At 32.5% G+C, this 14,162-nt stretch overlaps 1 protein-coding gene across 2 annotated transcripts; it reads right to left on the bottom strand.

Moving 5' to 3' along the window:
* Window positions 1-1,888: 1,888 nt before the first annotated feature.
* On the bottom strand, window positions 1,889-12,637 carry LOC126979474 (uncharacterized). Of its 2 annotated transcripts, XR_007732817.1 has the most exons (8): window positions 12,614-12,637; window positions 11,745-11,857; window positions 10,481-10,616; window positions 8,009-8,148; window positions 6,350-6,410; window positions 4,206-4,317; window positions 2,952-3,047; window positions 1,889-2,021 (listed from the first exon to the last, which is right to left on the bottom strand). XR_007732817.1 is itself a non-coding variant. In XM_050828799.1 (7 exons), the coding sequence occupies exons 1-7, from the start codon at window positions 11,842-11,844 to the stop codon at window positions 1,962-1,964; spliced, it is 705 nt and encodes a 234-aa protein (XP_050684756.1). In that variant the 5' UTR covers window positions 11,845-11,863; the 3' UTR covers window positions 1,889-1,961. The 2 variants fall into 2 exon arrangements, 1 of the variants encoding a protein (XP_050684756.1); XM_050828799.1 differs by lacking the exon at window positions 12,614-12,637 and having other exon boundaries at window positions 11,745-11,863.
* Window positions 12,638-14,162: the final 1,525 nt, after the last annotated feature.

Raw genomic sequence — 14,162 nt, 5'->3', positions numbered from 1 at the left:
AAAAATATATAAAATTCTGTTATTTCATCAAATATGAAAGAAACTACGAAAAAAAGGTGTAGTGTCGTGGGACACCAGGTAGGAACGAAGTTCCTTCGGCTAATGTAGAATCGACACAATTTGTAAAAAAAAAATCGTGTTCAATTTTATGTAGGTTTTCTTGATTTTTCTCTTAAATTTTGCAGATTAGTTTTTATTTAAGTACAGGAAAGTATTTAGGAAATTCAGTATTTTAGGAAATAATAAATTACGTAAAATAAAAAAATCGTAATCCAAATTATCAATTAAAATAACCAAATATGTCTCTTTATTTTTATTTGACAACATAAAATTACATAGAAATAGTTATTATACACTACTCGTTTGTGTATACGACTGTCGCGCCTGCGCACGTCTCATTTAACGGTTTTTTTCCACGGACTTTTTCTTACGGTTTTACTATCACATTTTGTTCAGTTCGGTCCCGCAGCAAAATCGCTATCTCCTCCAAGCCTGCCGTAAGGAACTTCGTTCCAAAATACTTCTAAGCTATTTTTCCAAAAGTAGTCTTTTTTGAGATAAGTGAGATAGGTGTGACACGGCAGCGCTGCTTCTCGATAAATGAACTGATACAGTGCAGGATTGCTCAGAACTGTCTTCATAGTTGCGGTAGTGGTTGTTCTTATACATCCCGTCACCGTACAACATGCTTGCCATTTTTGTAATTTGGCGAAGCAAGATGTAGGCTTAGTGCTGGTCCACCAAACTACACTGCCATAAGTAGGCATTGGTCTAACCACTGCTGTGTATAGCCATAAGGTGAGCTTTGGTTGAAGGCCCCATCGCTTGCTGTTCTGTTGTGTTGATTTTGTGTTGTAGATGGGGCTATTCCAGTTCAGTTTGTTGTCTAGAGTTATACCTAGGTATTTGACCTCTTTTGATAACTAAGGTGTTTAAGATGGGCAGTCTATGGTTCCCTACTAATACTATGCTTGAAAAGAGTAGTCTTTTCACCATTTTTCAACTAGGTGAAGAGCTGCCTGTAACCTATCACATATCATGCTGGCATTATTGCGTATGCTTAATATGTGGTCGCTAAAGGGGAATGCCCATATGTGACCCAGGCTTTTTTCATGCGTCAAAACGAAATTAATATAGTATTTATTTACTCAATTTTTGCCATAATCTCCCGATCGGAATCAATGATTTGAACAAGGAATTTAATTTAAAATAAAATAAAACATGCCGGTGACGGACATAAAGCCATCAATTTCTTTGAGTGTTGTAGTTTAGTAAATAGTTATTTAGGTAATATTGATTCGAATCGATGTTGTTGTATTAGAATCGATTTTGGCAAGATCACATACTATGAAACCAGTCTTGTAAGTCTATTTTAGTCGATCAAGTTGATCAAATATGACTTGATCGTCGATGATTCGAGCCGCTCTTTGTATGCGGTCAAATGGAATAACTGGGGAGTGCTTAGCTTGCTAGCAAAAAATATTTCCAGTTTTTTTACACGCTTGTATAACCTTACACTAAAAAATATAATATTATATTTTCTAACTTGTGGTGTTTATCGTAAATGCTATGTCAATTGTTTTTAGTACATATGTTTTGAATAGGTAATTGGGAATTACTATTTAATATACCTACAATTAAGTCACCGACATAGCCCAAATGATTGCGAAACTGGAATGGCAGTGGGCAGGGCACATTGTTCGACGGACAGGCGGCAGGTGGGACAGAAAATGCCTCGAATGGCGACCACGTACCGGAAGACGTAGTGTCGGTAGGACCCCCACAAGATGGACCGACGATCTGGTCAATATCGCGGGAATACGTTGGATGAGGGCAGGACGTCTTCCAGCTGATGATGATGACGATTATGATAAATAATTAAAAATACTTTATATAGCATTAAAATACAAGATTTTTATTCATACTTATGGAGAAACATGCAATTTTTTCAATAATTTCATTTACAGCACCCAGTCGACGATGAATTTAATGAGGTCAGCAATCGCCTCGTTTATTTCTACCTGAAAAAGTATAATAAAACTACTTATATATCTTTTATTAGAGAATCACCTAAGATGTGGTAAAAAAAGATATAAATATCTTTTTTTATCCTGGTGTTAAGTGATCACCGCCGCCTACAATATCTTGCAACACCAGAGGAATGACAGGAGCGTTGCCAGTCTTTAATAAAGGTGCACGCGCTTTTTTTACAGTACCCGTGTCGTATAATTCCGGTAACAGCGCACAAGAAAGCTCATTCCACAGCTTGGATAAAAGTTCCTTAAAAACCGCACTGTGGAGGAATACCACACATTCAGGTGGTGGGGATGATATCCGCACGCAGATGGAATTTGGCGACAGGAATCTTGGTATGTCTTGGTTCAACTCTCAGATTGTGGCTCCATCTAACTACAGGATCTAGTTTACAGTTGGTAACCTGCTCAACCCCAATAATTGCATATTATGAAATTGACTTGATATGTCGCTCTTTCAAATCAAAACAATTTCTTATTACGTTACGAGTCACGCATCGTTAGTAAATTTTGGTTACAAATTTATTTTAGTAATCCTAGAAGTGAGGGATATCATTAAAAAATATTTTTTATATTTTTAATACAATTTCTCAGTTGGATGAGCACTCGGACGAACGACCCGATGTTGCGGGTTTGAGTCACGCATCATTCACAAGTTTTGGTTATAAATGTAATTTACGTATTGTTTTATTTAAGAGTTGAATCGATGTAGGCTTCATGCCGTTGATGTGCAGTAGCGATGGGCAAGGAATGGGACAGAAGGCACAAGGTCAAGTTTACCTAACGATTTATTAATAAATTTGTGAATTGTGCGTACACAATTTCTCATAAATGTGTTCGTTAAAGCTTTCTCCTCAATCAGTTTTTACAATCATAAAATAACGGTGTATTTAAATAATGTTTCCTTTGTTTATTTACCTCATACTGTTTCAAGAGAGAGGGAATCCAATCGTTGAGCACTTCATTCACAATGTCAGAGTAGTCTTGTCCAAGTACTACAACGTTAATGTCAGCCTGAAATGAAAAATAATTTACTAATGTACATATATTTAACATAATCATATTGATTTAGGGTCACTGATTCAAATCCGGCTCGAAGGACCAAGAAAAAAGGTCACGGTGTGTAGTGAATTGATAATCGATTTCGAAAATGTACAAAAACGGGAAAATTCCCAATTTTAAATTGAGTATCTCAAACTTATAATGTCCATTTCTATGATATGGATATAATTTGCACTTCAATTGGAATGACAAGACATAAAGTCAGTCTGTTTCTGCTTAGGTATTCATAGAATTCGTATATTTACCTTCATTATAATCAATCTTAATTGCCATAATAAAACCGGTAGGCTTAATATAAATAGTGCAATATAATGCTTAAGTCATTCTAAATTCTCTTAAACAGCAAAACTAACTTGTTATGCTGCGTACAGCCTTTTCACCAGTGTAGATGCAGAGCGTGCACGAACTGAAAATGTGGCTACTCGTATCAAATTCAAATTCAAATTCAAATTCAAATAAACAATATAGAAATCTTGTATAGCGTAGTTCTAAATATAACCACGATATCATTGCGCTAGTGGTGCTCTGAGACTGAGCCAAAGAGGATTCTATCTCCGTTTTTTACAAGATTATAGCCGTCATCTGTCAATCTATCAATGACTCCGTTTCATACAATCGAGTGAAACGCTTTTTACTAAGAGAGTTTCGCTATGCTGGACTGAGCTGTAAATGGTTATTAACAACTTATTTATTTCTTTATTTATTTATTAAAGATACAATGTAACATTACAGATTTAATCTAAAGCGTTACAAAGATATTATACGAAAGAAAAAAACAATGAAAATTATAAACTATTTATTTTTTTATAGAGCTTACAGGTATCATACTCTTGAATCTTTTCTTTCATTCTTTGACCAAAATCCCATCGAGCTGGCAAATAGATCACACTGTGGTGCTACTGTTGTACGTAATGCTACACGTGTATTTCGTGCTCGCGCTCGTTTCTACGCACACTTTAGAATGGGCGAATTTTCTTTCATTTTATGTTACGTTGCGTAGGTCTGTACACGGCATAACAAGCAAAATAACTGTATTAAAATGTATTGTAGTTACCACTTGTATGTACTAGCATAAAGTAATTAAAAATATTGATTATATCAGATACTTACATTGATACCGCCCAGGCTGAACTGTATATCAATGCTGCGGATTGTAATACCGGATATGATACCGATATTAACACGAACTTCACCGACTACACGGATTTCGTTAATGTTGAGGCTAAAATAAAAAAATAAAAGATATTTAAAAACAAATAACTGCAAACAGTAGCATAAATCTTTAAAGTAATGTGGGATTTTTGAATTTAAAAGTGAATTGTAGTAAGTAAATATAAATTGTGTCACGGTTTATTTATAACTGTATGGAATGGCATAGCAATTTGCATTTATATTACTTATGGATATTATTTATTAAGGTATATCGCATCTAAGTCATATATTTTATCCATGTCAGTCATGACCGTCATGACACATGGGTCATTAAAAATTATTCCCGCCTGAAAGTTTAAAACTTATGTTTCCTTTTGTTTTTGAAACATCGTTTCGATTATCATTTTTTTTTTATAAATTTATTTAATCATAAATATATGCACAGTTGGTACTTAAATTTTATATCTCGCCAAACTGTTGCAACAGTTTGTTGGCGAGTTTACGCTCTTAGACAATATTATACTATTGTGCATCTATAATAAATTATACCTAATTTGTTTGTTATATTATACACTATTACTAATACACATATAACATTACACACATATCATTACTTAGTTATCAATTCATAATATTCCTAAAAACATATTAAAACCTTACCTGTATACATATAACTAAACTATACTACTTTAAATATTATGTGGAGACGTTAAGAAAGGCTTATGTGGAGACGTTAAGAAAGTGCTCCTTTAATTTTTTCTTAAGTACTACTCTACAGTCTTTTTTATCATCAAAAATATTTGGTATATTGTAAGTTAAAAAGTAAATAATTACAATTCTAACTTTTATATTATTTATAAAGGTATATAGTAATATTTATCCATCTCGGTCATGACTCATGAGTCATTGAATATTGTTCCCGTTTGAAAGTTTTCAACGCACCTAAAGATAATTTGATTCAAATTCAAATAAAAACATTTTTATTCAAAATAGGATGTGACATCACTTATTGAAAGTCAAAAAAACTACCACCCATTCCAAAATGAATGCCTCAGGCCTGAGAAGAATGGGCGCAACAAACTCAGCGGGCTTTTTTTTTTTCATCAAAAATATGTTTTAAAATTAAAGTAACATTTACAAAGTAACATTGTACAATTAAACTTCTTATTTAATAGCCTGAGGGCTATCATTAAGAAAGTCATTTATGTTATAGTAACCTTTACCACACAAACGTTTTTTTACAATTCTTTTGAAAAATGTAATACTTTTGTTTTGAACATTTTCTGTGATCCTTTTGTAAAAGCGTATAATAACCCCCACAAAAGACTTGCTAACTCGACTTAGCCGAGTAGTAGGCATTATAAGCTTATGTCTGTTCCTGGTGTTAACATTATGGTTATGACAGTTTCTGGCAAATTCACTTATGTGCCTATGAACATACATTACATTATCAAGAATACATAGAGAAGCAACAGTCAAGATGTTAATTTCTTTGAATTTCAAAACTAATGTTTCCTTTTGTTTTTGAAACATCTTTTCGATAATCATAACAAATATATAATTATTATGTATTATTATATATTTTATAATTATTATATATGACATCCAAATATTATTAGTAAATAAATGCATAATTAAAAGTTATAATTATAATAAATAATAACTAATAGTATAGGAAAATGGGCACTTTTCATTTAAGTCTGTTTGTATAAATCTAGCTATCTAATATAGCTTATTTAATAAAACTCTTATCTTTTGTTTTTTTTTTATGCCAATACGGGTCGAGTCGAGCAGATTGATACACCCTGCACATTACAATGCAGTGCCGCTCAGGATTCTTGAAAAACCCATAAAGTCTGAGCGGCACTACAGTTACACTCGTCACCTTGAGTCATAAGATATTAAGTCTCCTATCCACAGTAATTTCAGAAGCTACGGCGCCCTTCAGACCGAAAAATAGTAATGCTTATACATTACTGCTTCACGGCAGAAATAGGCACCGTTAAGGCTTCCACTAGTTCTGTCCCGTTCTTCTAATTGGCATGAAATATATAGAGTAACATGGCACTTAAAATAAAACTCATTTTTGTTATTATACTTACAATCCATTTCCGCTCGCTTTATGGTCTTGGAATAATGCTCTTGCAGTTATACCTGCGTTTTCTGTTGGAATAAAACTTAGCATTATTAAGAGAACAAAAAACTATAAAACGAAAAAAACAGTGCGTGCCTATGACCACTCGGCAGAAGTGAAATTACCATCAAGTCGACTTTTGTTTTGTCTATGTTTATTAAATAATTGTGTCAAAATAACTGTTGTATTTTTTTACTCGCGCTAACGGCCCCGACCGTATTCCATCTATATATATAAAAATGAATTACTGTTCGTTCTAGTCTCGCTAAAACTCGAGAACAGCTGGACCGATTTGGCTAATTTTGGTCTTGAATTATTTGTGGAAGTCCAAAGAAGGTTTAAAAGGTGAATAAATAGGAAAATGCTGCTAAATTAAATAAAAACAACAAATTTGTTTTTCCTTTGATGTGTCCAAACATAATTTCTATGAGAGAATTTATTGACGCACGGTTTGACAGTTCTGCTGTGAAACAATTTCATTACGACAGCAGGGTGCATATTTTACGAAGTAGTTTTTGATGTTATGATATATTATTGACAAATTCATATTTAAATAAAATAATGTTGGCCATTCTTTCGATTGGCATCATAAGAGTAGGGGTGTTTATTTTTTCATTTAAGTCGGTTCGATTCCCAGACGAGGCAAGTAATTTTCTTGAAAATATTTGAATGCAGAATTACTAACTTTTAAAAATAACATAAAGTCTTCTTTCAGTAAAATAGCCTATCTTCGATATTTAAGGTACTTTCCCTTCATGTCCCATAACTTTGGGACACCCTGTATATAGACTACCTTCATTATAATTGCAATATTTGTAACAGACATTAATTAATTACTCAAGCAATTGAATTGGAATTAGATACATACATACATACTAACAAATCTAACACAATAAAATCAATCTTACTTAATATTGGTTTAATAAATAATAGCGTAATTTTGTTCTATCAACGTTGATAGTGTAGCGTAAGAAAATAAGGATTAAAAAAAACTAAGGTTAAAAGTTGAAGGCTTAGATTAAAGATTGGTCTCCGATCCACTCCAACTGGATACCGCAGCCGTAGTCGCAAATATGCAGCAACTAATACTACACCCAAGTGGGCGTACTCAAGCCAAGTCGAAACAATGTGTGACGTTGATGTGCCTCATATTCTGTTAAACTTTGCTTATATTTGAAACTAAACTGACGGGTTGCGTGGTAAAACTTTGTAAAATAATACTACAAGAAATTATAAAGACACATATCATCAGAATACTTAATTTGGTATTTTATTAATTTCAATCTAAAATAACACAAAGCGTATGTTAAAAAATTTGAAGGATTCCATTGAGTGTCTTGACTCTTTGTGGCATCTTGATGCCACACACATCAGCATCTAATAGTAGAGGTAATAAACAAAAATTATTGTTCTTAGGTAGTGTGATATCTAGTTGGATCGCAATGGAGACTAATCGTTAATCTAAGGTTGAAGGTTAATGATTTAAATTAAACAATTAGTTTACTGCATTTTGTTATTAAACTTATTATACCTGTAAATAAAAGTTGTATTGGTATATGATAATACTGTACTGTGATTTTTCTAAATAAAATAAAAAGAAGTAGTAAACCATACAAGATAAACTTACCAACAGATAAACTGATTCTTGGCATAGAAAGGTCAAATCGTAGTCTGTTGAGTATTAAGTTGTAATCCATGGTACGAATGACGATGTTGCTGATGCCAGAGAAGGAAAGGTTGTCTACGAAGACTTTGATGTTGACGACACTGGAAACAGTAATGTTGCAATGTAGGTATACATTATAATCACTATATGGTTGTTATCAAATAACCTGCTGTAATCTTTACGAGAAACAACATCAAATTAAATCAAAATCACTTTGTACATGTAGATCACGGAAATGACACTTACAAAAATTACATTAATTGTTAAATTTACCGCCCCTTCGTATAGGGTTGAGCTAATGAGATGAAGTAGTGAGAAGCTTATTGCCACTCTTTTTAATCAACATTAACAAGTTCATCGTTTCACAAATAATTTCAATTACAATATATGTAAAGTGTAAATAAATAAAGGTATTTGTGAGCATTTTATTAGCGATTATAAAAAATATAATAACTTTAATTTTTAGAATCTGAAGCAGAGCTGAACAGGATCATTCTGCTACCATAAGTAGCGCCCGTTCACAAGCATGACGCGATCAACGCAAATCTAAACGAGATCAACTAAAAAGTCCGGGCTTTTATCGAAGTGTCAGGACTTTTCAAATTACTAAATGGTAACCCTAATCTCAAATCATCAAATAAACATGTACTTCCGGTCGGGCGACCGACAGGAGCAAAGTTCTTCACGCCTTCTTAAAATTTCTTCAATTGGATTTCATGACCAGTAAAAAGATTGTAAATTTACCTCAGTGCAACTTGACATGTTTTACATTATTAGTCAATGTAAATAATGTAAAGTAATGAATTATAATATCAAAGTGCTTCATTTAATGGTTTGGGAACATAAAATCATGAGGTTAAAAAACACAAGGTCCGAGAGTAGATCAACACACGTTTAAAAGATTTGAATAAAAACTTTTATCCAGAGGGAGCATAACGTTTTGTTCTTACGTGACGGTTTCTATCAGTCAATTCATACTACAAGCCGCGATGAAGAACTTTGTTCCAAGGATATTGTTATTAACTTTATGAAAATAGTTAAAAGATGACTTATTTGAATATAATATAATAAATAATCTTGCAGTAGCAGGAGATGTTACTGTATGTGCGGGGCAATACTGCAACTGCACCTATTTCAAGCACGAAAAGTCTGTGTATATCTTTCGCCCAACTTTTAATTCGCTTGAAAGTTGCTGCGAATTTTTGTCTAAAATCAAATCAAAATAGTTTCTCGGAGGGGCAAATGCGGAATGAAAGATGTGGCAAGTTCAGAACGAACTAGAAGTTTGGCGAGGGTATATTTTGTATTCCACTTTAAAGGTATCCCATTTTAAATACAGACCCATGAAACAATATATATATTGTATATTGTCAGATATAAATAAATCTAAATTCCTTCGAGAAATTCAAAGACTGCCTCATCTAAGACAATTTACAGGAACAAACATGTCATTTAAATTACCTAAATCTACAAATATATATGGCACCAGAGCAAACAACTACGTCATTCCTCTATACTTAAACGAGACTCCCTTAGAGATTCAAAAATTATATATAAATAAAAATAAATATAAGTCATCGTTAAAAAAGTACTTTTTACAAAATCCTTCTTTAATAAAAGTTGTATTGAATTTCTAACGTAGTGGTAAAAAAATTATATACATACCTAGTTTCTTTTTATAGCTATTAAATAATTTGATGGAAACGGGGTACTTACTAATTACAAACAATACATATAGTAAGTCTCACAGCCTTTTTTAATCTTTATCGCTTCCAAAAATATTTCAAAATAGCTCTCTGTGTTCAAGTTGGAAAATTTGCATTTTGTTAAAACTATCATTTCCCATTTTTTATTCTTCTCATAGAAATATCTCGGGAGAAAGTGCGTTTCGAGTGTTTTAAAGTACAAACATTATGAAGATTAAAGATTCTTAAAAATAAATAATACATTACTGCTTTAAACAAAATTGTGCAATTGTAGTGTCCAGTGTATTATTATTATCAATTATCTGATTAGATATCTAAGGGTCCTTCAACTAGTTACAAATATCTTGCCGCTCTTCTAGGAACGAATAATGATCTTCTGAGTTCAGTTACTAACATTAAATTAATATTATTATAGAAACTTGCTCTCGCTTCAACAACCAAATATAATAACTATTCCCAGCACACGCCCAATACTACTAGGAAAATGTTTATACTTGAAATACTTTCTAGTTGAAGTTTTTTTTAAATCTGTAACATAATCTATCAATATTTCCGCTGTAAACAAACTCAAATATTTCCTCTCTATACTATATTTTTTTATGCTATCCTTTTTTTACTATTATGGAAATTAACTTACATAATATTTATGGTTATGTTCATTAAATATATAATAGTTGTTAAAGTTAAAGTGTTGCTTGACTTTTTTAATTTGCAGTGAAAAACTTACAATGGCACATTGTATTCATAGTCAAATCTTTCGATGAATAATGGGTCCAATCCCGCGTCTCTGATCTCCCTCTTTAAGTTTTCAATAATTCTCCTAATAGTGTTGCTAACCAGACGAGCTTCCCTCGCTTGTGCATCTAAAAGTAAATTAATATTCATAACTTAGTTGTAAAAAAGACCATACAGTATGCTTTATATTAAATATTATATAATATATAATATTCAGCATCGTCAGGCTCTAATATATAATTTTATATCGTAAGCATATAATTGAACATATAATGTCTAAAACTGTCTACGATATCTGTGCAGTAAAGGGTAAAACTTATAGGACCAAGGATAAAACCTTGTGGTACCCCTCTCTTGAAAGATATACATTTAAATAAACATTTTTTGTCATCAATTGATATAAGTTCCACAGTTACTTAGTTATTAATTTAAAAACCAAAATTGTACCCTCCTCCTTATCTTGGGCATCTTATATAAAGTAAATAAAATAGTATAAAGTAAGTAAAGTTATGTAAAACTTAAATAAAATATTTTAAAAATACAAGTCAGGATCAAATCATGGTATGACTTTATAAAACTTTTACTATTGCAAGTTGGTGATATCAGTACGTTTAATAGGTGCTGTCAATGACGTTCTATACACAGAAAAGGACATATCATTTGCAGTCTGGTAGTGGAAAAGCAAAAGTTTGCTTAAAGACAATGTTAGCACACTTTTCTCCTTAGCCGTGCGTTAATGGTAACTGTCCGAAACAGATTCTAAAGTCAAATACGTTACCTAAACTGTATAAATGTTTAACATTGCTGCTTATAGAGTTAGTATATTCTGAACAACTTTGTTAAATGCGGCAATGTGTATAGCAGGTGAATCTAATTATGGTATAATTTTGTCAAGTTCCATATTTTGGATTTGTTTTTATACGATTTATCTATATGTATAGAACGTCATTGGGTGGTGTATAAAAACAATCCAAAGAAGAATTCACTTGTAACTGTCATTTAATAATTTTTTCATTATTTGGAACTGGAACTCCCTAAAAACAAGCGACTTACTTTAAAACAAATTTCAAATACTATGTTTTCTTTTATCTACTAAGTGTACTATTTCATCAGTTTTGTTTTAGTAAGCTAAAGCATCGAAGTACCTAGTAGCGTAGTAGTAGTGAAATTATCTGATCTGATAAGGCATCTCTTATTAGTTACTTCTCTCGATGCAGCTAATTTTAACGAAAATGGTCGACCATCTCTTAACTTACCAATAGCGTTATCTTCCAATACTTCAACTTCAACAGATTGTTTGGGCAGCGCTGATGCGCTTGCCACTAGCAGCATACACGCGAAGAAAAAGATTTTCATTTTGAGTTAATTTCTGAAAGAAATATGAGATTATTTCACAAGGAATCATTATTACTACCAACAACAAAACATAAGTTTTAGTAACTATATGAAGTTTAAGTATTTATATAATTAGTAGTTTATTTTTAAGTTCAAGTATGAAAATACCGTTTTGACGTACTGTCATACGAGATTACAGAGTGAGAGTTTTTTCAGTTTTTGTTACATATAACATTATTATTATTATTAGGACAAAAAGTGTCAATGTAGGAAATAATAATAACATTGAAAATGTAGGAGTTATTTTTTTAAGTGACGAATTTTATCGATATTTTATATTTAGTAACACAAAATACAAGTGTAGCCCAGTAATAAGGAAGTAGGCAGTGGCTGTTATGATGTTTTGAAAGTTCCACGATTACCACAAAATGATATCAGTTGAGAGTTTTAGAGATTAATAAAATAACTTCAAAGTAAAAGACTTTCACTGTGAAACATCTCAATAAATATTGAAATGTATAATTGATATGAACCAATAAATAATAGAAAGTAATAAAATTTTAAAACAAGTAATAGAACAATGGCAAAGAGATATGGATAGAATCAAATAGCAAAATTTTCATTTAGCAAATCATAATACAAAGATACCAAGCATGCTGATACCAAGCAAGATGGGCTTGCAAGTAATATTATAAAAAATATTAAATTAGTACATACCTGAAATGGATGTATCAGTATTTAAATTACACTAATAAAAACGTGTCAATGGAATAATGAAATCTTAGCTTACCTGTCTGTTGAATAGGATACAAGTATCTATATATCAATTCTAAATCTCTTTTATACGCTAATTAAATTGATAAGGGAAATCAATCCCATATCATAGTAATGATATTAACAGAATTTGATTAAAAAGCAATTCATTATATATTACGTAAAGTCGGTAGATAACATTATTTTTCAATGGATGCACCAAATCTAACAGAAAATCAATAAAATATTTTTGCTGTGTAGTCTTCTGCTATGGGGCTTACAACCTGATTGGTTGTTTCTCATATGAGCCATAAAAATAGATAAAAATCATAAAAATCCCCTGATACCAAATAGTTGTAAAACAAAAATCGTTGATTTGCCATATATCGATAGATACGGAACCTACAAGTTGACCCATCACTAGGTATTATAGACTGATATAATGTAACCAATGTCTTTGACACCCGTGCACCGTCTTAAATTCCCGCTTTTGCCTACCGTCCAGTTAAATGCGGGAGGCAGGGAGGCGCTTCGCGTTATGTCTATTTTTGTAAATCTATGTCGTTGTGTTGTTAAGGCGTTCAAAATAACTTCAATATTTAAACTTTTTTTTTTATGGAATAGGAGGACAAACGAGCGTACAGGTCAATCACCGCCGCCCACACTATCTTGCAACACCAGAGGAATCACAGGAGCATTGCCGGCCTTTAAGGAAGGTGTACGCGCTTTTTTTGAAGGTACCCATGAACTGAAGATATTTTTTCATTTCATAACTTTATCATATTCATATCCCTATTTCTATTATTATTTCACTATCATTTTTTTCACAAACTTTTGTTAAAAATAAGACATCGCTGAAGTGCAAGAGCGGAGACACCTGGTACAGTCATTGTTTCCCTAAAAGGTGACTCCGGCCACTAGCTGCTATAAACCCTATGTTTTTAAGAGAAATAAATTATTATTATTATAAGTGAAAACACCATTCAAGTATATCCTATTATAATATTACGATTACAATATAGAAATTGTTACTTACCTTGTCTTCTTATGTATCAGTCGCGCGCAAAGGAGAAAAAACTACGATTTGGGTTATTAAACGCCAGATCTCTAAACACTGGCAAAGCAAGTTAGGATTTCATCCCCACCATCTGGATGTGTGGCGGTCCTCCACAGTGCGGTTTTCAAGGAGCTTTCTCCCTCGTACTACAAAGCTATGGAATGAGCTTCCTTGTGCGGTGTTTCCGGGACAATACGACATGGGTACCTTCAAAAAAAGCGCATACACCTTCCTTAAAGGCCGGCAACGCTCTTGTGATTCCTTTGGTGTTGCAAGAGAATGTGGGCGGCGGTGATCACTTAACACCAGGTGACCCGTACGCTCGTTTGTCCTCCTATTCCATAAAAAAAAAAAAAAAAAAGATTAATTCCTTGTTACTTTTCTAAATCACTCACCTGACATTTTAGCGACTAACGAAACATCGCTTAAGTCTGGGGAAGAGTCTCTCTCTCCTGCAATACCTAATTATACGTTTATATACAGAGCCAGAGAAAGAAGAAGAGGAGGAGGTGTAGGTTTTTATGTACGG

The sequence above is a fragment of the Leptidea sinapis genome, chromosome 3 (assembly GCF_905404315.1).
Source record: "Leptidea sinapis chromosome 3, ilLepSina1.1, whole genome shotgun sequence".
NCBI classification, from domain to species: domain Eukaryota; kingdom Metazoa; phylum Arthropoda; class Insecta; order Lepidoptera; family Pieridae; genus Leptidea; species Leptidea sinapis.
The sequence above is the reverse complement of the archived record's forward strand: the minus strand, read 5'-3'. Positions and strand labels throughout refer to the sequence as shown.